We start from the raw sequence: 25,503 nt of genomic DNA on the forward strand, positions 1-25,503 counted from the left end.
TAAGTAAGATTTTTTCTTGTTCGAATATTGTCCTGTTCCTATTTGTTGAACCATAACTATGTTGTAAAATAAGCTTGTATGCGATAATTAAATCTATCAATGCAATTGTTTATGTCAAGTAAAAATAGTTTTTGATAGCAACCATTATAAACAAAAATATATATTTTTTAGGCATGGGATCGGTTGCAAGCAGTGGCGGTCGCAGCAGTCCCCTGGGTTTCAGTGAGCGGCTGTCGCTGGCGTCAGGCTCCATCGGCTCAGGGGCTGGAGATGCGGCTCCTCTATCTCCTCAGCAATTGGGAGTGATGGGTAAGTAGTACAAATTAGTTATAATAACGCCATCTGTTGTCTAATAGTAAAATTATTTATGGTGAAATTTTTTTAAAGAAAATTCTTTTTAATATTCCTATGATTTACATACATAAAGTGAACTAATGCAATAATAATTAATAAAAACAGTGATCTAACCAATTACCTTTACAAATCTTAACATTTTTAAATTTGAATAGTCATGCTTAATAGCATTAAAGATGAGACACTAATTTCTTTTGTCTAGGCTTGCATTATTTTTCGTAATGTTTTATGGTTTTGACGTTATAGTTTGTTATTTTGGTCTAATTCGCAATTCATTGGTTCTCATATTGATACTAATTTATAAATGAACAATTTCAAGGTAGGAATGTAACAACTTTTTTGAAGCGCCATCTCTTATCGAGTAGTGAAAGTATATGTTAACAAGGCATTCTACGTTTTATATTAATTTAGGGCGTATAGTGCAGATGTCGTTGTTACAAATTTTCTAATATTGTCAGAGAAAGAGTTTCTACATGCATAGGATCTCCATCCATTCTGATTCATTTAATATTCAGTAGAGATCCATATGAATATTATTGTCTCTGATGCAATGCAACTAGCAGTACATGCTCTCATATTTAAGGAATACCTATATAAGTCTATCCAGCTGTAACTACCAACACATGAGCATATTAAATCGACCATTTATAAATGTGTTGCCAGTTGAATTGTGTATCTAAGTCTGTATGACCTCAGCAGTCAAGAGTGCATGACAGCAGATACATGCCTCACCACTTAAATCACGTCTAGATCTGGTGAACCTTGAATGAGAAGACGTTTAATTTAGTCTTCTTAAATCTTAAATCATGTCGCTATTCTGTGACCCCCAGGTACAACACGTAGATAGATTTGACTTTTAACCCATAGTTTTGTCTGTTGAAATATTTGCCATCGATTCATTTGTTTCTTTTAATATTTTGTGATATACCTAAAATAAAACTGGGATAAGGGCTGCAGGATGACGATCGTAGATTCTTACCAGGGTTTCGTCAATTGGCGGGTCATGGTAAGGTAACTACAGGTTAGAAACGCAGGTTAATGACCGCACTATTTCTTGGCGTTTATGACAACTAGCAGACGCCGCTGTTTCTCATTAGGTCCACGCTTTAGTACCCTACTGTTATAGGTGTACTTGTAGGTTGCTGTTTAAAAATGAAACCGGTAGTTTTTAATCACAGATAAATGGTATCTATGTCTAGCTCAAGGTGGCCTCTGGCATTCAGCAATTAATGGAACTATTTGCTATTGATAGGTATTACGAATTCAACAGCGTCGCTAATATTACACGATTTCTGATGTCAGAGGTAACCTGTCCTCGCCCTGACCTACTAAAATTGTATCAGCAGGTAAACAAATAAAAATATTATTTTGCTGCTGTGCTGAACTTTAAAAGTCTCGTTTATATTATTACCTATTAAAGTAAGACATAAAATAAAATTATGCCCTTGCCACGGCTGTGCTCTTGCTGGCTTGGTGCCTTTGCATTCCCAATTCATGAAAATGGCGACCCGCCCCGGCTTCGCACGGGTGCTATGTTGATACACGCTCGCGCTAAGCCGGGGCAGGTCGCTAGTTATACATATTATAAACCTTCCTCTTTGATCACTCTAGATCTATCTACCTATTAAACAAACCGCATCAAAATCCGTTGTGTTGTTTTAAAGATTTAAGCATATTTAATCTACAAAGGGATATACCTAGGGACAGAGGAAGCGACTTTGTTTTATGCTACCAAGGTACCTATGTTGTGATTTTATTTGTAACATTAACTTTTCCACTCTCCAGTGTCTTCAAGATAGTAACTAGATACCTACTCGCAACACGAAATACCGCCTTCCTCTCCAATAGCCAAGTTTGAATGTCAAGGTTGTCTGATAACGACGCCGACGCTTCCACTTGCCAGAAGCAAGCAAGCGTTTCGAAGTGTTTGATATAAACTGGACTATTAGTTACGCATTGTATACTTGTATTAGAGCGACCGACGCGGCAGTCGATGAGCCTTTCACCGCCATTCGGAGGCTCCGTTATCTCAAGTGACGTATATCACCACGTTGCATCTTGAAGGCCACGCGCAATCACTAAATTCGCGGTTCATCAATGTGGCTCGTTGGTCTAGGGGTATGATTCTCGCTTTGGGTGCGAGAGGTCCCGGGTTCAAATCCCGGACGAGCCCGCTTTTTGTTACCGGTTTTGGTGTTTTAGATTGACAAACGTTTGTATAATATGAGGACAAATTCATCCATGCGTAGCGTTTTTTTATGGTAGGTCTTCACCTTGAGAACCTCATGGTTTTACTATACCAACATTATTCAATTCTTCTACCTACGCGCCGCTTGTTATAAAAACTTACACACATAAATCAATAAATTACTTTATCACTGTAGAATACGTATGTCTTTACTTAAATAGACATACCTACTTTAGCCACTTTAAAAGTGTGTTCTACAAAAAATACAAAGTACAAAAAAATCCTGTTAAAAAACCGCCATAGGTACTTCAAAAACCATGCTCAATTCCATTATTATAAAAAAGGTACGTAACGTACCTTACTTCCATTATTGTACTTATACCAACGTACATTTAGCAATTACTTACGAACACAGTTATAGTGGACATTGTAACGCTTCGCAATATCCGTGCTAGATGTACAAGGAACGATAGTTAGGTGTAATCGATCCCATAGGGACCGGGGACTGTGACTTGGTGTGACCACATCCTTATTCCTGGCACGTGCCGACCCACTGACACGGGATGACGACTGATTACAAGATAAGACGATCTATATCACCATTCCTATTGTGAAATGTCCTTAATACCAAGGCTGGCCCATAAACCAAGGATTATTGGCGGTTTAAGCACCTGTTTTATCGTTAGCTCCTATCATAGGAGCTTTGTGTTAGGTACTTAGTTTCGTGCAAATTCCGTAGCACCTAGATGAAACCAACCTTACTTTATACAGAATTTTTAACAAAAAAAATGTATTGTAACAAATTACTTAAATAAGAAATCTCTTATGTAAATTACATACCTCCAATATTTATTTATAAGAAACGAATTCAAATAATTAATCATTCATGCTTAAAAAATGACGAACGGCGATAAATTAGAGGATCCGACGAAAAACAAAACTTTCCTACTGACCAACAGATGGCGCTGTCATGTTACAATAGTTAACTGTGTATGGTTAACGATTCCTTTATCCTTAGCACAATATCTTACTTTTTTATATAATATAGCAAAACAAATTAAACAAATAAAATTGACCAGCTACATCACATAATATTTGTAAAATACTACGGATTCTGATGGCTGGTGCTAAACCACTATTTCAACTAATATCACACCGGCTCGTTGGTCTAGGGGTATGATTTTCGCTTAGGGTGCGAGAGGTCCCGGGTTCAAATCCCGGACGAGCCCAAATCTTTTTACCATTTTTTAACTTCACTCATCATGAAAAATCTTGCTGAAGAAACTAAAAACTCAGAGATATTTTCATAGCATATTCAGTGCATATTTTTTTTCTATGCGACGGTAACCACAAAGATACGTCACGTGTCTAAAATTAAAATATGTATTAGATATGCATGAATATGATATTAAACATGTATTTAAATGTTAAATTCAACGATAAAACGATATCCAAGCTTAGGTAAATTGTGTTTTTTTTTTATAATGTAAGTATGGGTTAGCGCTTAAGCGGTTGTATTTGCCATTAAACGGGTCAAGCAAGTGACTTGTCTGCAAAATGTTAGGTCATGCTTGGTTTAGTGATATTTTACGACTCACAAATGAGTTGTTTATTGAATCTGGTACTTAAAATAAAATTGTTATTCTTATTAATCTTGATCCTTCCAATGAAAATGTTATGCATCACTAAAGGATATTTTAGACTTCACAATTCACATAATCCAATATAATTATCATCATAGCTAATTACATTACAATGCTCGCTTTTAATAATACGAGCAATTATGCCAGGATAACGTTTCTTTGCAAATGTTAATTATGAGAAGTATGAAATATTCCTGTTGTAAGATAAAGAAAACGCTTTGAACATAAGTCGCTGATCCCGACGATTGCACCCGTTTAGTAAACAAATGTTTCCTGCAGGGATCTCGAGGGAAAGCTTCTGTGATCCCTTTCCTTGTTCCGAAACCCTTACATGTGGGGAATAATTAAAGCGCCTCCAACCTACCTTTGAGCGTGGCTCAGCTGAAATGTCTCTACAAAGGGCCGTGAATGCGCCTCGGGTGAAAAGGAACACCCACTATTTATGCAACGGTTTCTTTTTAGCTTCTGCATCCGACGTAGTCTTTATTGTTTTCAATGTCTCCGCTGCTTTCTTTATGTTATAGTAGATAGCAATTCATAAAACGTTTCTCAACGCCACTCATTAAGATGGTTGCGGAAAATCCCGCAGCAGTTGAACCACATGGTGTAACTGTAGGGAATGAAATAGTCATCAACATACTCAATCATTACTCTTCAAAATGTGGCCTTATTAGTTTCGTGCCTTATCTAATGTAATACTGGATTAACATTTAATACAAAAGAACTTTCTGTTGTGAGGTGGCATATATCTGTAATTAAAAACCGTTTATTGAATTACCGGGAATTTGCGTTTCAAAAGTCCTTAGTCAATTACTAGAAGTAAGCTGTAGACTTAAAATGACCTTTGTGGAATGCAGGAAATCCTTGACCCCTCCTTGTGAATGATATCAAATAATAGCATTAGTTTGTACAATTCTGAGAATGATTTACTAAGGTTATCAATAGACCGGGTTTATCCCGACGACATGACGAAACGCTCGGTGGGAAATTCGGAGAGATCCAAATGATTAAGGTAATCAGTATCCTTTTTGATACATTTATGAGCCAGAGAACTGTGACATTGTCATTTCAAACAATCGCAGGATGTTTCTAATAATTAAAATTTATTTAATTTTAAAATTTTTCGCCATACAGGATTTCTGTCGAGGTTATATACCTTGAAAACCTATAGAAAAATGGGGTTAAGCTTTTTATTACTTAGACCTGCTCATCTAAATAACTTTATGAGCAGATATTTTGTTATTTCGTTTATGATAGCTTTGCTATTTGGCAATGCTTATGTCCTCTGTTACTGTACATGTGCGAATTTCTTAAACTTAACAATATGGCTATTGTTTACATTACAACATGTTTGTCCACGTTCATATTATATCTGGGTCAAGTAATCTTCTGATATGCTTATGAACAGAGAGCAAATTGAATCTTTTCATTCTTCGATAAAAGTTGACTATACTTCCTGCTGTTTGTAGCGTCATACTGGCGCTTGATATCCTTGACGTAATTCACGCAACCGTGCCATAGAGAAATGGTCGTTTTATAGGGCTTTATGGGTAGATGACTACCGTTGCAAAACCTACCACGTCGGTGTTAGGAAGAAATGTCAGTGCCGTGAACTTTCAAACGGCATTTGCAATTATGTAGATCTTTCGTTCAACAAATGTCAAGGAAAATACATAATTGCCAATAATTTGATCTATGTATTCTTATGAAGTATTTATCACTTTCGCTTCAACTGGTAACATTTTCTTTAAAACAAAATTGACGCTAAACTTTTACCGCACTTGGATTACGTCAGTGAGTTAAAAATAGCTCCTTGAACGTTTGTCCTGTTGAGTCATCGAAGACCATCCCAAACTTGAAATTTGAACGACTTTTTGCAACTCTCTGCACTTTCCCTGTCCTTCTTTTAAGAGTCACTTTTGTTATGCGATATGTGGTTGCTTATTGTCTTTATAATGTGGTGCATACTTGGTCATATCATAGCTGAAACCAATGGCAATAACAGTTTAGTGATGGTTGATAAGATTGCGACCTAGTACTGGTTTTCATCTCAATCGATTTCAAATTCAATATTTCTTAATTGATTTTATATTTGCTTCAAGGTTTTGGGAGTATAACTTTAATTGATACTAATTACGGTTAAGGTTTTATTTAGCCAAATTTTATTTTGCAACAACAATTTAAATAATTTTGTAATGTGCCGTGAGAACGACAATTTCGTTTGCACGTTGGCAATTAAGCCCGCCATTATTCTTGCAAATCCTGTAAATGTTTATCATACTTGTCTATCGTAAATGGTAGATTTACAAGTTCTAGTAAGTAGTTATTCATCGTGCTACAAGTATGGCCTAAACTTTCACGGTGACCCTGAGTTAACTGTGATTGTAGAATTATTGCTTGTCACAAAATTACAACTAAGTAAACCAGCGCAGATTAAGTTCATCAGTCATTCATGTATTGTTGCAATCTTTTCTGTTTAGGTATAACAATCTTGACTTCGTTTTATCAATATTTTGACAATCTGCGTGTTTAATTAAAGACATGTGGGCGGAAGACGTCGAATTAATTTGATGAAATGTTGACGTTAATGATCTTTATTATCAGGGTCTTGTTTCCTAGTTTAGGACAAACCCCGTTTTAGATCATTACTTGGAAGTAATTTGTTATCACTGCTTTTCTCTCACTTATAAGTAAATGAGATAGAAATCTTTTTTATATATTCCACACCATATCACAATCTCAACATCACACATTCAACAGTTACTTCTCATAAGAAATGGCAATAGCGGGGAATATGACAAACATCTGTGTCAAGTGTAGCCAGAATTACTCATTGAGGCCAAATAAGAAGCTTTCTAAGCTAGTTTTATGATTTACCTAGTGGTGATCAATTATGGCATTTGGAGCACACATACAATGTACGGACTTAGGTATATCTGACGTCAAGCACTCATTCAGCATTACTTACCGCTTGCACTTACGAGCTCTGATTATTAAGCCTGATATAATTATATCAAACATGTACGCGGAAAGATAATTTATAAATACTGTTATAATAATAACAACTGTATAACATTGTAGTATCAAAGGAAACCATCTGTTGCACAAATCTTAAGTTGATTTGTCCCTATTTTCTAACGATCTAATTTTAAACCCATGGCCACTAATACTGCAATTATGTATATGAGGGAATCCCTCGTTTCATTTTGTTTGTTTAGGTCGCTCGAAAGCCCCGTATTTGCCTATGGTGAGATATTGCCCAAATGGTTTAATCAATAATGTCGTCGTAAAAATGTACTTACATTTTGTCTGCAAAATTATTTTTTCTGGAAAGTGAAGGGTAAATACCATCTGTATTTTTTATTAGTTGATTTATAAACAAAAGACTGTACCTAAGTAATAAGAACGATGTCTGCGTAACAAGTCACGCGTTTCCGATTCTCGATAATAGGTGCATATTTGTGTCACAACAAAGAAGTGTCATAATGCTTGAAATGCCTACGCGATATTGAACGTCTGGTCCATTATAAATTAAACCGGCATTCTGTATTTACAGTTATTTTACTGGGAAATAATGACGGGGTTCTTGTTAAATGGCTGGGTGAGTGATGACGCGTGGTGGTCCTGGCGCCGATGACAGATTGCTGCCGTCAACCAAGTTATAATGGACGGAGGCCATACGCCACTGTTTGCCTCGCTATTAATACATTATTTGTGGTTGCCAACTCATTACCTAAGTAGTACGTAAACCTAACTGTTTACAAATCTTTGTTAGCGCTAATCGCTTGGTTAATTATGGAGCTTTAAGAACTCGATTTGTATATTCTACAAATATCGAGCTATCAATAGACGCTGGTCTTGTATTATTTTAATTAAATTGCAATGATTCATTACTCATCATAGGTCGTAGATGAGTTATCTAAAGTGGAGGAATAATTGAATTTGTAAAGCTTCAGTCACAAAGCTAGGCAAAATTTTTACAATGCAATGCCTATAAATAAACCTGCCTTTTTGTACTTAGTAAGAAAAACACCCTTTTCAACCGTTCCCTGCCTGTCACAACCGTCTCAAGTACCTAGACTCTAAAGTACCAACGTGCTGCGGGATTCAGTTCATTTTGCTATACTTTTTTGGTCTAAGCATCGAATCAATAATCGAATTCTATTCTTCCAAGCCTTTTTGGTATTTTTTACTCCATACCTACGCAATACTTTATGCACTTCCAATAGATGTCAGCCATTGTTTATTCTACCATCAGTGGCACTGTCAGCACTTTGGTCCATTTACCTACGTGAATTAATCGAGCTTTTGTCGCACTGACAGAGAGTGCAGACTATCTATGTGTAGCTAGCGTTATTAACTCTATGTGAACGAGGCATTTAAGTATGGAAATTGTATGTACCTATAGGTACTACGGAATAGTAGATATATGTACGACGATAGTGTCGGCCATCGTTTTAAGTTCCTTATCTATTATTAACGTAATTTAACGATGCAAGTCAACTGCCCTGAACCCATAATATTAAATTAAAATGCATACTAATTGGTTTTAATTAGATTCTAACACGCTTAGACAAAAATATAAGCTATCGTCAATAATTGCTTTGATCAGGGTTTATTTAACTAATGCTAAGTAAGATTAAATATAAATAAGTTAAGCGTATTTATTTAGACGTTCAAAATGATAAATAAATGTTACATAAGTTACGTTTTGAATAGCCTTGCTACATAGAATACTAAATCATGAAGATTTCAGGAGTATTAAATTACGTATATATAGGCATATGAGTGAAAGCCGTCTTTCTCAGCAAATTAAAATATCCCTCCTCGTTCTCTTATAGCTCTTAAAGTACACAAACTAAAATGATATACGAGTATATAGGTAGGAATATGGAGTGTAAGCCCGCCCCAGCCCTTGCGAAGGCCGTGAAATACTTCCACGGGGGATGTTTTCTAGGCCCCGGTATTACAAGGGTACGGACAAATTTGCTTTTTATGATCATATCAACGCTATCTCAAGATTTTATATGTTTTGTGTACGTATAACCTTTATATGAAGAAGTGCGTCCATTCTCATCCAATTTTAATACCATTTGCATAGATATTTCCGTATCAAAGTTCTTTTTGTAAGTTCTTTGTGCGTAATGTATTACTTTATATTCATAATGGCTTTTACCAGAGGAACTATAGAGAGGAACTATATGTATATTTTACTCAATACAAAATACACTGTGTTTAGTTACCTATCTTTATTTGGTTTGTTAACATTACATCAAAGGTCTATTGAGTAATTAATATTTCGCAAAAGTGTTTCAACAATGAAGAGATGACATGAATAGGAAGGGAGTGAATGTCAGGCGGATAAGGAAGAGAGGAAATGAAGCGAAAGACATATTGCGCCACCTCAAATAGAATATTTCAAGAAGATTATACCAACAAATCGTTTGACCTATTGTTTGGCAAACCGACGTTTGGCCATCAAAACAGAGAGCCTTTAACGTCCGACATCACTGGTGTCTCGTAAAATGCAAATAGCTTGGAACCACCCTACGACCCTGCTCTTCCACAAGCCTGCCCTTAGCTTCAATAACCTTCGCATCATAAAATAAAACATGATTTATAACATTCTTACGCTATGGTTTAATCTTGATGTATGTCATGTTATTAAATAGTTACTAGTCTTTCTTGTATAATAGTTCCAACAAACTGTCAAAGTAATCTTCCTGAATCTCTACAAACTCGAACTTGTTCTCTTTACTTATAAAAAAATGTAGCTCTGCATGCTCGCAGAGAGTGTTTTTTGTTGCTAACCCAAGTTCATTGCCCTTGTGAATCGCATATTTCTATTGTACGCTGTCGAGATCAAATAGAATGATCTAATAAGGTATTCCATATTTATCTTGCCTCGTTATAGCTACAATATTATCACGTTGCAATTATTCTATTGTTAGTTCATTATAATGGTGATATCGATATTGTATTGTTAGATTTAACGTCTCGAAAGTGCAATTGAACGTGCTGTATTCAGCCTCATTTAGCTACAACAAAACTCGAACCAATATAAAATTTTAAATTGAACGAATGCCCAATTTTTTCGAACTGCTATAGGCACCTAATTCCTTCACGCTCCGTTAAGCCAGATACAATGAGACCCGTAGGCGCCGTGTTCCCCTTGGCTCCGTTGTCGAGACATCTCACACTAATGCGTCTGCAAATCCCATAACGTTTGCCAATTCATTGCAACAGAAAACAAAACTTCAGACAATGCAGGTGCATATCTAGGAAAAGTCTGACAAGATTCACCATTTCACCTGAGCTTGTTTGTTCTTGTTTTTTATGTTTGTGGTTAGTGGTTACTTCTGATAGAACGAGTCTTTGCGGCACAGTCAATGAAAAGAATGATGCTCATTAAGACTTGATACTTCAGAAAATTATTATTTTATAAACTTATTAGTTCCACATTTTATCAATGGGACAGGAACTTTTTCGCTTCTGTATATTTGCAGTAGCTTATTCGTTCTCTGGAATCGATGGCATACCCAGTGATCTTCTAAATGTTTAATCTATTTTTTAGTACGAGAGGTCGAGGCCTCAGCAAGTTATTGTGAAACTTGTATTCAAAATGGCTTTTATTTTGATAGTCCCAACAAGTCCCGTGGATATTGTCAGCTAGATCAATGCAGTATAGATGTATTGTTAAATCTTTAAACCGAACGCTATTGTATTATGTTTCGCAACTAACATCACAAGGTGTGCTCTCAGTTACTGTGCAATTGAAAATACAATACGGATTATTCTTGGTAATAAATTGAACAATTTAAATATCACTCTGGTGACGTCGTCATCACCAGGTATTTGCATACGGGTGCGGCAAGATAGCCATGCTAATTTTATGCTTAGATCATTCTTTAAGTATAAACATTTCGGTCACGACATGAATGACGTGTTTGTCGTAAATATTTTAATTTAATATCTCTACCGTCTTAAAATATGATTAATTCCAAGAATCAGTCATAGAAGGTTGTGAGAAGCAGTGCTATGAGTTTGGTTTGATTATTAATTGTGGCTCGTAGGACTAGGACTAGGTAAAGTTGATTCGCCAAATAAAATCACAAAGTCTTTCAGTTACACTTTAATGAATTTAAACAAAGTAAACTTACATGGAACATCACAATTATGCTTCGCAAAACAATGTTGATGTTATGAGATTCATCTTTTTAATATCTACCCAATTAGCAGGTCTATTTCAATTACATATAGGTACAACAATAGAACATGCCTTAATATTATGGAATAGATTTTCTACCTAACGGGAAGAAGCAATTTCCTTAAATATTAGACGTTGAACATACAGGCCTTGACTTTCTTTGTAGATATTAATTAATGTTTCGCAATAAGTTCTAACATCAATTTACGACATCAGAGACAAAATATTTAAAAGCTGAATTATAATATTTTAAGTCTTATCCAATAATGGTACGCTAGGTGGGACGTTGATTAAACGTTACTTTTAAAATATAATTAACCAAGATTATACATACGTAAAATATATTTTGTGTTATAAAACTAAAACATATGTATTCGCATTCCGAGAAGAGGAATACCAACACATTCGGGTCTACAAAAATTTATATAAATGGAAAGCCAACTCAAGGAGATGAAGACAGTTCTCTTACAATTAAGGCGAACACTTACAATCGACTTCAATTCATACAAAAATATCATTCATTTTCTTTACACATTTGACAAAAGTCCGCTAAGCATACTACTACCAAACGATGCCAAATCTATTAGTCTACTTGTTACTAACAACTAACAAGAATGAAGAGTTTAATTTCCGGAGGGATGCAATTTTTTAATGGATTTCTTACAAAGTACAACTTTGGCTTAATTAACAAAGTCATCTGCAGCTAAATCTCATGCCTTTAGCAACGAGTTTGAATCGGTGTGAAAATAATTTGAATTTAGGCGTATTAGTACGTATAAGTGATAATAAAAACAAAATAAATTATTTGAACGCTACGGCTAAACGTTTTAAAATAATAATATCTTTTAATTCTGGATTTCTTAGACTCTCGTAACTTAAAATTAAAAATAACAATTAATATTAGGAAATATGAAATACTAAAAGGTAAGAGGTACTAAACGATGTGCTTACTTACTATATATTTCGCGAAAATAATTAAAGTGTGCGTAAAATTTTAAAGAAGTTTATTATCTTGGGAAACTGAAAGCTGTTGATTGAACGCACAACAAGTTGCCATATTGTACAAAGTAAAGTCTAGCGGGGCAACAAAATAGGACAAATTTTATCAATAATTTTCTAAAGTTTATTAATATTAGGTAACGGAATACGATAAAAATAAATTACTTAAACTTTACATATAACTTTTAAGATGTTTATAATATTAACAATTACTTAAAAACATGGCTTTAGCCTTTAAGCAAAAACAAATTCATCAAAAGAAATTAATTATTTAAAGTATAAGGAATACCTAAATATGTATTGTGTTTTGTACATTGCAACATTTAAAATATTGTCGGTAACGTGTTTTCTTTAATTTTGATTTCGAATTTTGAAATTCATTCTGATATCACGAATGTATTTACTGTCCAAGATATACAATTGTATATTGTGATTTGATAACAGCTTGTCATTGGTAACAGTGTCCTTCTCCTCTCAGTATCATTATCCCTATCTACGGTGTTTCCATTGTCATTACATACATTACAATGGCAATCTCCTCGCCGCTCTGCGACTTCCGTATCAGTAACTATTTACAGATATATATCTATTTACAGTTATGCGATAAATTTTGGCTCCTCAATTTACATATTGGAATGAAATCACATAACAGGAATGTCAAGAAAACAAAATTATTTACATTTCATCGAGGAAAAGGTAAATCCGTGCCTCGACTTATAAACAACAGCATCAAGCTTAGTTGCGAAAACGTACATGTATAAACGACCAAGCATCTATAATTTTAATGATATTTTTCACGCTATTTACACAGATTTAAATTTTCTTTTAAAATAAAAGTAGAAGCGTTGGAATAAACAACGTGAATGTGACAATCCTGATATTTGCTCCATTGGGGTTGCTGCCAAGTCCGCCTACTACAGATTTTTTAATGTCTTCTTTTGCCGCCGGAGCTTTGACCATGCCCTCGCCGCTTTCGTTCGTCATATCACTGCTGTCCATCTGCTCAGGTTGATCTGCCTTTTTCATCGCGGCTACGTCATTGTCCTCAGGAACTGGTGGCGCTGTCTCTGGCGGAGGAGTCGTGGTAGTAGTAGTGGTTGTAGTTGTCGTAGTGGTAGTAGTTGTGGGCACCAAAGTGTTATTTGCCAAAAAATAAATTTCCCCGTAAATTGCTTCCACCTCCAATGTATCTTCAATACGCTGTCCTCTCATTTGTCTTGATCGAGGATCATTGTCTTTGTAGAAAGTCACCAGTTTAGCGGTATACTGCACGTCACTGTTTGTATTGTTGCCTCTGAATGTAACATTACACGCAGTTCCTGGTTCTAAATACTGTTCAAGTTTATATAACTTCGTCCTACGCTCAGTGAAGGGATTTGCCCACTGTATTTGTGAAATGCCATCATCTGATTCAATAGTCGTATTAAGACCGATAGCTATTCCGTGGCCATGACCCCAAGATAATGTATAATTGAAGTCATATTCAATTTCTGTAGTAACTGTAGCGGCAACGTCATCTTCATTCTTCAGAATGCGTTCTTCAAAAACTTCTGGGTCCAATTGCCTAACATGCTCCGTAGCTCGATCTAATACTACATTCTCTAATTTATAACTCAGTGGTTCAATTTCTTTCAATATTTCACCACTGTTTTCAATAATTTCATTATTCTTGTCATCAAAGGTGATTAACTGACCGATGACGTTTTCGTAAGCAATTCTCCCAATATAATGTGAATAACCGCTTTGAGCTACCATCCTTCCAATGAATACTGAATCGACGGATGAGTCTACTACAACACCTCCGCTGGGTTTAGCATGAAATCTGAACCAAGGTATCCAATTTATCAAAGATGCATTTTCAATATTCTCAAGAACCTCGAATACATTGTAGCTCTTGCTTGAAGACACAGCGCAGGATGTGTAGTCTGGCCGAAGCTGTCCTAGAATCATATCACCCTCGTGGCGCGCTCTGCACAAATAGATGGGACCTGCAAAAGATGACATTGGTTATATTTCTGAAGTCACTTAGAAAACTTAAAATCGTGGATTCCAGATTTTTTTACACACTGTACCTTTTTCAGATTCAGCTCCTATGACATAGTTGCTCATGGATTCTTTCTTATGGTTGGTCCATTTTAAAGTGCTTGATGTAGTAACTTGTTTTAGCTTCGAGTTGTACAGCCCAGCTCCAGCTTCGGCAGCCGTATGAACTGCCAGAGTGGCAGTCAATAGCACCACCCACCATCCACTTTGGCAATTTCTGTATCTCTTCATCATGGCACTGTAACAATGAAACAAATATTCTGTAAGAACGACAAGAAAACATAATTTATTTTACCAGAAAACTTTTGGTTCCATCAAACATAATGTTTTTAATGGAATATGTTGTACATGAATTGAATACCAGTAACATATTTTTAAATCACCTATAAATATTATGGTCCTACTTGACCTGAATATTTACGCGGATAGATTCAAACAAGTATAGTTTAAAAATACAGAGCATAGTGCCAGCAAACGATTTTCTGATAAAATTAAATGTAAAAATAAATTGAGAGTCGTAAACGAGAAATTAAAACTTTTCACCGTAGGTAAACAAAGAAAATTTTACGCGCCGCCTTTGTTTTCTAAGCGATCGTTTTTGATTGCTTCACAAATCATGGGGTGGAAAATTTCTTAAGAGTATTACTGAATAAACCATATCCGATGGATATTACGTTGCATGGGTTCAATAGCTACCTACTTTTGCCATGGTAACAACCATGCCGGTCATAAAGGTTTTTCTGAGCTTACTCCAAAAATGCTGCATTAACATTCGAACGACCCTTCAGCAATAAATTGCTGCGACCCCAAAATTTTATCTAAATGTACATTCACAAGATATGAAAGCATTCGTTTTTCCCTGCTTATCGCGTTTTATAATTGGCAGTTAACATGTTAAAAAAGAATATCAAAGTATACCATTTCTTGTGGCACCTGTTTATAGACCCTATAGTTATAAGTTATACCCAACAAGCCCTGGTTGCTATAGACCAGATTTTATAAAAGTTTACATTATATTTTGTGAGTACATCGGCTAAAAAGCTTGTGGTGGGATTCGATCTTCCGGAAACTCAATTTCCTTGACTAAGTTACGTTACTGAAAGCAGATCGCGCTGAGCTCAACGATGTCTCCCCTAGCAAAGTTGATGCGGGAGATACGGTATTACATTATATTTTGTATCTCAAAAATTCGTTCGTTTTATACGGACTCCTTTGAAAAAGGTTAAATTATTTTATAATGTGAAAACGTTTTCTGATATAATAAAAAGTATAGCGGAATAATAGCGGAAAGATGTTCTAGATGCAGTAGGCGTGTAAGTAGGTGGAGGACAATCGATTGAAGTCAGTTCAGGCGACAACTTGCATTTGCTTCTAGTTATCCTATTTACTAGGTACGTCATGTTTCATCCGATTTGTTTTGTTAACGTGATGTGTTCTATGTAGATTTAACTTGATTATAGATTATTTTATACAATCAGGATTAAACACACTATTACTGCTGTTTGTATATAGTCTCTTAGGGATTTAACGTAATGATGCCATCACCTCAGTAGATGTTGATTAATATAAATGAGACAGTTTATATAATTGTTGCTTTGTACGATACAATATACAAGGCTAACTGGTTAACTAAACACTTATTAATCACAGGTTTTACTAGAGTTTAGGATAAGTATACATAATTGTGCTATGTGCAAAGTATGTCTATTCATAATTGCATTATTTATTTTCAGGTAAGTCGCCTTTCCGCCTTCATTAATTTATGTAAGTACACATTTTTTAATCTGAAGAAACTCTTTATAAAATATCATTGTTTTTTTTTTTTTTTTTTACGAACTTTTTATGTTTTGTTTACCATCACGTCTACGAACTTTTAATTCGAAATATTAAACATTTTATAATACCTAATAATGCAAATTGCTGAACTGCACAGCACTGCAATGAATCCTTATCTTTTAATAACAAATCATCTATAAACATTAGAAGTATTAGAACCACCAATAAATCATCGTTAGTGGCCATACGAGTAAATTCTATTTAATAAGTTCAATTGGAGATTGACACGGACCATTTTGTGCGGCACAAATCCCGACTCTTCCCGTCCCTTTGTTATTTGATTAACTTATGAAATATTGGTTTCCCAATAGGGATACTCTGCCATAAAGTATACGTAATTAGTCACGGTAGATTTATAGCTTTAATTATATTCTGGACAAGCGCTCCTTATTCCCAATCGCCAGATGTGAACAAGTAAAGTTGGAAATATTTAATTCGGTCATAGGTTACACGATAAGAAAATATTCACCTTCTATCAAGTTTAGACGTGAATAAAGCGCGATAAACAAGAGTATAAGATAACACAATTTATCTTTTTTTCTAAACTCGTAATGAAAACAATATAGGATTTAAATGCAACAATTGACTTGTAACAACGCTTTGTATTATTTTAATTTCGTTCTATTGTCCCGCAGTACGCAAAATTAACTTTGGCTAGGTCGCATTCCGTCAGGCCGAGTCAATCGAGTCCCTTTGTGGCGGCGCGCATAGCGTGTCCAAACGCAGCTTTTGTGTGCCCGCCAATATGACACCTAGCTGAATCGATTAACTGATTTCTCTGTATGTATGTTTTTGCTTCATCCTTCATATGATATAGTATGGCTTATTTCCAACATTTATTCGGCAGGTACTGCTTTCTACTGAGCTGAACTTCTTGTATTCTTAGAAATGCTTTAGATAAATAACTTCTTCTGAAACGGATACAAAACTATAATAATGAACATAATAAGAATCATATCGATATGAACTATTAGTCTTCTCGGTAACATCTCTGACGAGATTAAAACAACAATTAATCCTGGATTAGATGAAGTCTACTGTGTAATGTTTTGATGGTAAATTCGCAATCTGATAGAGTAATTTACAGTAAACTACGTCGTCCCCTGTGAAACGAGATGATAGAATGATAACTTGAACAAAGGAAGCCCAGACAATTACTCAGCGGTGGCTTTAATGAGTCGATTTAAACACCCCATACGTTCCTTCCGAAACAATACCTCCCGTCTGCGTGTTTTAGAGCAACTCTCGATGCGACGAGGGGAGACAAACTACAAACAAAACAGGGAAATCTTTCGTCTGAGTTACCTCACTTCACTGGATCATCACCACCCCTCTAGGATGTTTCTCTTTCACTACATTTTTCCAAACAAAAACAAGGGATTCATTTTTTTCGGACGTGTTGTGCTTGTGACATATTTAATTTCACGAATTCACTTGATCTCACTAGTGGATCTTGGACAAGTGTTAACATTTTCTGAATGCAATATTATTTTATCCGGCCGATAAGGTAATCATGTCATCATGAAATCCGAGTAAACTGCGCAAAGATATTGTACAGAAACAGTATTTTTCAAACATGACATCATGTTAGGTAAAGGCAAACTCGTATTTTGTAACAATATTGCTGGCTATAAAAGTTTATGTTGTTCAGCGACGTGGTTTGTGGTGACTGCAGCTTTCGAGGTCACATTTTATGAATAGTTTGCCCGTAGCCATAACTAAATTGCAAATATATGTGCCAACCTCAATGGTTCTATGAATGTCAATGTTGTTAAACTTTTCCGGAGGGGTTGGCTTTTCTTATAGAATATTGTGATGTACGCATAATAGTGACAAAAGTTTGTACTAATGGGTTGAGACAAAGATTTAATAATCAAGAACTTTCTGTCTTTTAAGAATGATTCTTTTAACTTCCAAGGAAACCAAGAAGCAAATGACTTGGTCTCGGAAAACCAAGAAGCAAATGACCCAAAGAAAGTTCATCCAAGTAGTGAACCGAAATAAACCTTCGCATACGATTCATTGAATTGTTTCGCTTATATTGTTTATCTCGGTACCAAGTACTTTAGATGGTACTTGTTTATCTTCAGTTCCGACGCTTCATTGTCCCGACAGAGATCATTAATCTTGACGTTAACTACGAAGTCTTGCTATAATTACGTCTGTTATATTATATGAGTCACAGTTTTTAAAATAGCTTCTACATAACAGTTGATATCATTGTGTTTTCATTTTACATAGATGCCATCAATATAAAAACACAAAGTATCTAAGGCACTAAGATATCGCCGTTTAATCAATGTACTTATTGTAAGGAGGTAAGCTCCCCGGGCAATAGCTCGTACGCTAATCGCATTACCCACATGCAATCAATAATACTAGACAGGATTACTGTCGGCTATAACGTACTAACATTTATGGGTAATAGGTATGATGCTTTATAAAATAGATGCAATAAGGTATCGTTTACGTTTTGTAAAAATATTGATACTACCCATGTAGGAAAATAGTAGATACTAGATCAACTGACACATTGAGGAAGTACAAGGTTAGGAACGAATTCTTGGCAGAAGTTTAACAGTTAATTTTAATAGCATATTTAAAATAAGTACCGTACACTCTGCAGAACATTAATAGAAGTTATGAAATGTCACATACACGTGTGTGTTTATGAAGCATGTTTAGGGTCATCATATTCATAAGCAAATAAATGTCAACGCCACTGAACCGAGAACACCTTATGCCTCATGAATAATTTTAGCAAATTACCTACACGCTTCAATGTTCAATGTGGAACTGAAACATACATTGGCATATTTAATTCTAAAACTCTGGAAACATTACACGACCACTCTATACAAGTTGTATGCGCGTTTATTGTCCTGATCCGACTCTGCGAAACAGCACTAAGCTTTTAACCCAGTTGTGCTGCTGCTTACAATGCAAATATTCCGTTAACGTTAGCGCAAAGGCTCTGGGGTGAGTCGGACACTGTGCTAATTAAATAGCACGCCTTATATATTAACAGCATTGGTGAAGTTTTTACTCTAACGGTTTGCAATATTAATTGAGAATTTTAAATAACTATTCATTCACTCTACCGTAGCAGAACCGCTACAGCTTTTTTATTCCTTATGCAATTAAATTGCACCTATGAACTCTTAGAATGAATTCTGCAGTGACAACGTCCTCTTTTGCATTCTTAAAGAATATGAACTATTTGAATAACCACTCAATTTATTCTATTAAGCGTACGATCATTGCCAAGTCCATTCGTCGAGGGGTCCCATTGACCTTTCTTCATATCTCACGACAGGATAAAACCATTAAGAATACGCCTTTACTGTATTAAAAAGGAACAATAAAGTTGACTATTACTTTGCGCTGTTTCTTTCTATATTTAGAACCGCCATTTGTCATGTCAACATTGTTAAATACATTGCAGTGGTCTATAGTCGCAGTCGGGTGTTAGATGGGCGGTCCTCATTGGGAGGCAATTATCGCAGTAATGGCTTCGTTATCAAACGACGTTTCATCTCTGTAGTTCTAATGAAACGAGTTCGGCTTTCTTTAGCAAGTGTACCTACATACTATTTATATCAGTGCATTGTCGCTTTAGTGAAAGCTCGAACAAGGTCACATTATTGCCTTAACAGTTTTTTGTTTGTTAGTTATTTAGAAAGAGGTTCACACCATGGTTTACATTCACTATGAATCGGTACCACTTGATTATCGTAGGAAGGTTTCTAACGGAGTCTTCACAAATTGGATTTTTAAGTGCCGTTACCAATTTTGTGGCTTTTCTTTTGGGAAACACAATTACTTTTATATTGCTTAACTAAAGAATAAAATTGAGTGCAACGCCCAAAATGGTTTTCCACTGAATGCAGTTAGTTATTCATAAACTTTTCTGAGATATGTAGGTACTGCTTGTATGTTTTTACATTTAATCTTTACAAGTTAGCGGTACACGCAGAACAATGCAACATACGTCCAATGAATGCCGATGATATGTGTTTTTGCAGCCACGGCACTGCGAATAGCTCTCCCGGGCGCCATCGTCTCTCGTGTACCGCTGCTAACTGTCAATAAATCTTTCTCTTTATTAGTATTCATCTGAGTCTGCTCTGCCAAGTTGCCAAATTGGAAACAGTGGTTTTACTCGTGTAATTTACTATTTTGATAGCATATTGATGAGCTTGCTTTTTATTTTCTCGTTTTCTGCCTTGATTAATGAATGGTGTTAATCAGTGCGGTTGGTCATTACTATCAGGCAGGCAGTGACGCTGGCAGCTAGCAGTGCCACACAGGCCGGTGCGCGCGCGCTGGCGCGTGAACCAGCTGATAGCGTGGGAACAACTTCATGCATGCATAGCCTGCTTCACATACTCGTACACTATGGCGCCTCAGATTCGTATCTTGATCGCAATGGAATAAATGGACCGTTAATTCACCGATTCTTTGCTTTTCAGTGACATATTTATACAACCAATAAAGCCTATTGCATTTCAGTTCAGCCTTGTTATCCAGAACACATAAACGTTATAACAGATCCGCGTCGCGCCATCCAGAAAATGTGTATTTTTTATAACAAAAACATAATACAGACGGACTATGGTATAATAAAATGTTGTGAACGAAGCTGCGAGGGGTGTTGTACCGCGACTAGCCTCATATGAGGCGTACTTGAATATCTCTTCAAAGCTTTTAAAACAATAGGATGCGGGCTTTGTGGTTTGTTGACGATGTCGCCTTGAGCTCGTAGACGTAGTTGACAACACAATTAAGTGCTCAATGAGCGCCAATCAAATGAATTTGAACGTCGTTTCTTCACACATTGTATGGTTAGAAGGTGCTTTTGAGAATTGTTATACCCAGTTTGCATGTAGGTTTATGATTATTTCTTATCGTCTTCCACAGGAAGGGATGGCTTATCGCGTGGTTATGTTCTTAAGTTTACTCGGCATATTTTCCGTTAAGTACTTAAAAATCGAATATTGTTCGATATTATCTGTATATAGTTTAGAAAACGGATGTGAAACACTGTAATTTCACTCGTGTAGTAGACGCAGTGAGAACGGTATGTCCACATTCGTCACGCAATGGCCTGTTCGTGCCCCACATGGTATCTCGGGTACCTTTTCCATTACCTTAATAGAGGTCATTGGTGATGTGCACTCAATAAAAAGTATATTTTTGCTTATTGTTTGTAAAACAGTTAACTTCCGCTAGTTAAAATTATGAATGAGATAGTTCCGTTTGGACGGGCAGTATTTGTTCGCTTCGAGTTCGCAGTGGCAACCGCGAGGCGTGACGGCGTTGGTCGGGAGATGTCCCATGATAATAACGGCAGAGCTGTTTTAATCATAATTACAGTTCAGGTTCCTGCAGTAATTTCCGTTCAAAGTTCGTTGTGCTGTCTGCAAAGGGTTCTGAACTCCTGACTCATTCAAAATAAGTTTATCTTTAGATTTTAATCAGTGATTATTCATTTGATTACCATTATTCGCGGTTAATTTCTCTTCTTATTCGCGGTTAATCTTTTTTTTATGTACTCAGACTTGATTTGAGGTAATAATTCAGATATAAACAACAAATACTTCACGAAGAACAAATAATTCACGAAGAACTGCAGGTGCGATTTTTATACCCTTAACTTGTAGTCCCGATTAACTTATACTACAATCTGCTATGTTGCTTTTACACTAATCTAAATCGAAGTGGATTGCCTAGATATACATTTTAAACGCTGCATAAATTATAGTGTATATCTAAACGGACATCCACAATTTTAGCGCGTCATCGGCCGTGGACCGAAGGCTGCGCTTAGATAAATTAAGCATGGTTTATCCTAAGACAAAGTTAGGCTATAAATCAACCGGCAAGGGGCTAATTAACACAAGCTCGGATAGAGTCCGTATCATCGCACCTGCCGCCTGCGCCGATCTACGGACCGATGTTAGAACTAGCAATTTTCCATGTCAAACGCGGTTAAATGAGGGACCAAAAGATTTATTACAAATTATGTAGTTAAAGGTTGGCGTACAATTTACTTATTAGACGACCGTAAACTAGTATTAGCTCATGAAACGAACGGGAACAACTGTTCGTTCTATGAGAGTGGAACTTCATGTGTGCGAATAGGAGCATGTACCTGAATGTTATGTCTCTCCATAAATATTTCAATTTAGTACTAGAAGTATCGTGGATGGCGTTTAAATTAGGTGAATTATAATACATACATAATGTATTAAGATAATAAATGTCCGTATTGCAGATTACCTATCAGCATATTTATGAATTACTTACATGTCCTATACCGTTTATATTCATACATACATACATAATTCTCATATAAAGATTGGAAATATCGCAAGCGGAAGCTTCAACTGGCATGGAAGCAAACATATCGATGAATCTTAATTGTCACACAGCCGACATTACCAACCTTAGTTGTTTGTCCAGTCTAAACAAACTCTGTTGTACGACAACTTTTTCAACGCTGTTATGTATTTGAGTACTGAACTAACCTGTTCTCATAATGTATTGTTTGGGCAGAAAGATATTAGTAATTTGTCTTAAATAAATGAGGAATCATCAATGCAAGATTTAATTAATATTATACATTGAGATAAAGTTGTATGTACCAACAACTACAGCTACCTGAATATACCAACTATAACAAAACATGTACAACACATAACATTATGGACTACAGACATTAGAAAGCAAAGTGCATTAAGATCGGGTGAAAACCGACACCTCAATTGCTGAAGATAAGTCATATTGATTACGGCAATTTGTTGAGCCGCTCTGACAAGCTGTTGTCCATTTTAGAACGTGTCGTGTTCAACCTTCTGCAATGTTATACGCACACGACTTACAAAAACATGTCTTAGAACTTTATCGACTTAGACAGCCGTATAAACATATAAACCTTTGGTCATTTTACGGTTGTCAATAACATAAATTATCAAGTAGATGACGTTTTGAGGAAAAGCGAATATGTATACTTGTTTATCGTGCCAAACGGGTATACACTTGGATCTGGGGGATTATGTAATGAAGTGCAAAAAGCGGATGGAGAGAACGACAATCTGGGGCTCCCCACGATTTGCGCGACAACGAGCAGCAAGGTCGCCGTCTGATTGTCGGTAATAGTGGCACTTACGATATACCGACGACACATTGGCCTAATTTTGGCTGCACTTTTCTAACTTCCAAAATTCAAGCGCCCTAAACATAACTGTAAACATAACGCAGTGAAATCTTGTTGTCTGTCATGGAAGCTTTTCATACATAAACATTGGCTCTGGAGTTTTCCAGGCGAATTCTGTATTTCCCTATTAAGTCGTTAGGATAATGGTCATTTGCGTAACTCGCGATGCAGATCCGGCACTTGTTTGATATTGAGAGGCCAATTGTGGCCCGTCCTGACTCCTGACAGGATGATAGTGGGCAACTCTCGAACGTGCTCGTCGTGACTATTTTTAGAACGTTGATGGCATCACCGAAACATTCCATTGAATTGTCAATTTCGTGTGCTTTTTGCGGCGAGTGCGTCTCGCTTCAGTTGTTGCCTGTTGGGTATGTTTGGTATGGCAACTATGAAATTGCGCCGTGACTGTGTTACAAATTGTAATTGACTTTGTCAAGTTCAAACTGATTACCATGTGGTACACGCACTCTAACTACTCACATAAGAGATCGCAATACATTGAATATTAAAATTGCAACTTTTATTAAATTTTAGGATATAAAAATTACCTTATTTGGGAAAGGCTATAAAATTTCCAGGATGACAAATAACTCCAACTGGTTCACAAAATCTGAAAGATAAGAAAACATTTGTTATTGTTATATTTTTCCACGTCGTAACGAATACTCCGAAATATACAAGACGATTGTCATTTAGTTCAATCGATACTATTTCGGTCCCATTCTCAAACGAACAAGACCTTGTCCTTAATTTGTTGCTTAAATTAAAAATATCTTCCAAACGTGACTGACGTAACTGTGTAGATCTATAAAATCTAGCACTGTTATGTGGTCAGGATGTTGTGAGAATTTCTTGTGTATAATCGCGTACACTAATGTATTTGATTACTGTGTTCTTCGTATCAGGTACATAACAGTATTAACAAGGAAGATAATTATTTAATGGTCGCGAACGCGGAGAATCTTTGCAATAAAAACTAGTTGCATTAAAGTGGCTGCAGCTGCCTATTATGTTTTTTAGTTGTTTTATGCAACAGATGTTCAACAATATCAAATTCAAGCAGCTGCTTAGATTAGTCACAATTTCTAAGTGAAATTGCTGATGAGCACTAAACATAAATGGCTGGATTTGTTTACTGCGCTGTCGTTTGTATGTGTCATTAATAAATGAACATACAAAACCGCAATACTGTCATAATCCACTGACAGTACGTGGTCACCCATAACAAAGAAATAAACACTATACTGAATGCAAGACTTAAGAATATATTAACATAAAATAATCATATTATTAAAACATAATAAGTAAGACCTATCATTCTGGAAAAATCCAGGATTATGCAACAAGTCGAAAGAACGCGTGTTTGAGTTGATGCAAGTGCGTTTTATAATGCAGTCGTTATGCGGCGCTGAGTCGGCCTTCGCCACGGCAACGGTCCCATTGTCCACGACTGTTACAATGAACACTTGGAAACCAGATACCACCTCTTATGTGTTGTGTCTCCGGTTTAATAATTACAAAGTGCACGGGAAGTGCTTAGTTCATGCGAGCACTGAAAATTATCACTTGATTGCACTTAGTTCCGAGCCCAACTGCAATATGAGCCGAACATTTTTGATCGATCTGTCCATTAACTAGTAGATTCGCCGACATCCGGGCGAGGCGGCATCGGTAGTCTCTTCGTTAGTTAGTGGGTTATTAACCGATACAGCACAGAATCGGATCAATTTACCGAATTTTACTTGCATTTTTTTTAATTGGCTGTATCACGATGTGTAATTTATAGTTGAAAGAATAATCATTTCTACCTCTATTTATCGATATATTTATCCCTTTCTGTGTGCACTTTGTGTAGGTATATTACATATACCTATGTATGTTAGGAATAAATACAGCATGTGTATGCGGTTTATAATCCCATTTTGCAGATTGCTCAGTTAACCACAAGAACGCGCGAGAGAGCCAGGATTTCCAATAACGCGAGGGGAACTCGATGGACAGGCAATTGTCTTGA

General features: G+C 36.1%; 2 protein-coding genes and 2 non-coding genes across 5 annotated transcripts in view; 3 read left to right on the plus strand and 1 right to left on the minus strand.

Moving 5' to 3' along the window:
* The window catches only part of LOC110373075 (mitoguardin), a 48,475-nt gene that overhangs the window by 1,037 nt on the left and 21,935 nt on the right, over window positions 1-25,503 (plus strand). The window contains exon 3 of the mRNA XM_021330194.3: window positions 172-309. Coding sequence (XP_021185869.1) covers window positions 172-309 — 138 coding nt within the window. The remainder of the gene's footprint in view (window positions 1-171; window positions 310-25,503) is intronic.
* Trnap-ugg (transfer RNA proline (anticodon UGG)) lies at window positions 2,456-2,527 on the plus strand. The gene has a single exon. It is a non-coding gene; the product is annotated as a tRNA-Pro (tRNA).
* Trnap-agg (transfer RNA proline (anticodon AGG)) lies at window positions 3,700-3,771 on the plus strand. Its single transcript has one exon. It is a non-coding gene; the product is annotated as a tRNA-Pro (tRNA).
* Window positions 11,303-25,503, minus strand: part of LOC110373077 (protein unzipped) — a 28,846-nt gene continuing 14,645 nt past the window's right edge. Inside the window, exons 2-4 of one of the 2 annotated variants that reach the window (XM_021330202.3) lie at window positions 24,038-24,099; window positions 14,464-14,672; window positions 11,303-14,379 (exon numbers count right to left, since the gene is read on the minus strand). In XM_021330202.3, the coding sequence (XP_021185877.2) occupies window positions 13,217-14,379; window positions 14,464-14,668 (1,368 nt within the window). In that variant the 5' untranslated portion in view covers window positions 14,669-14,672; window positions 24,038-24,099 and the 3' untranslated portion in view covers window positions 11,303-13,216. The remainder of the gene's footprint in view (window positions 14,380-14,463; window positions 14,673-24,037; window positions 24,100-25,503) is intronic. The other variant, XM_049852420.2, reaches the window with a different exon arrangement.

This window comes from Helicoverpa armigera, chromosome 6, assembly GCF_030705265.1.
Source record: "Helicoverpa armigera isolate CAAS_96S chromosome 6, ASM3070526v1, whole genome shotgun sequence".
In the NCBI taxonomy this organism is placed as follows: domain Eukaryota; kingdom Metazoa; phylum Arthropoda; class Insecta; order Lepidoptera; family Noctuidae; genus Helicoverpa; species Helicoverpa armigera.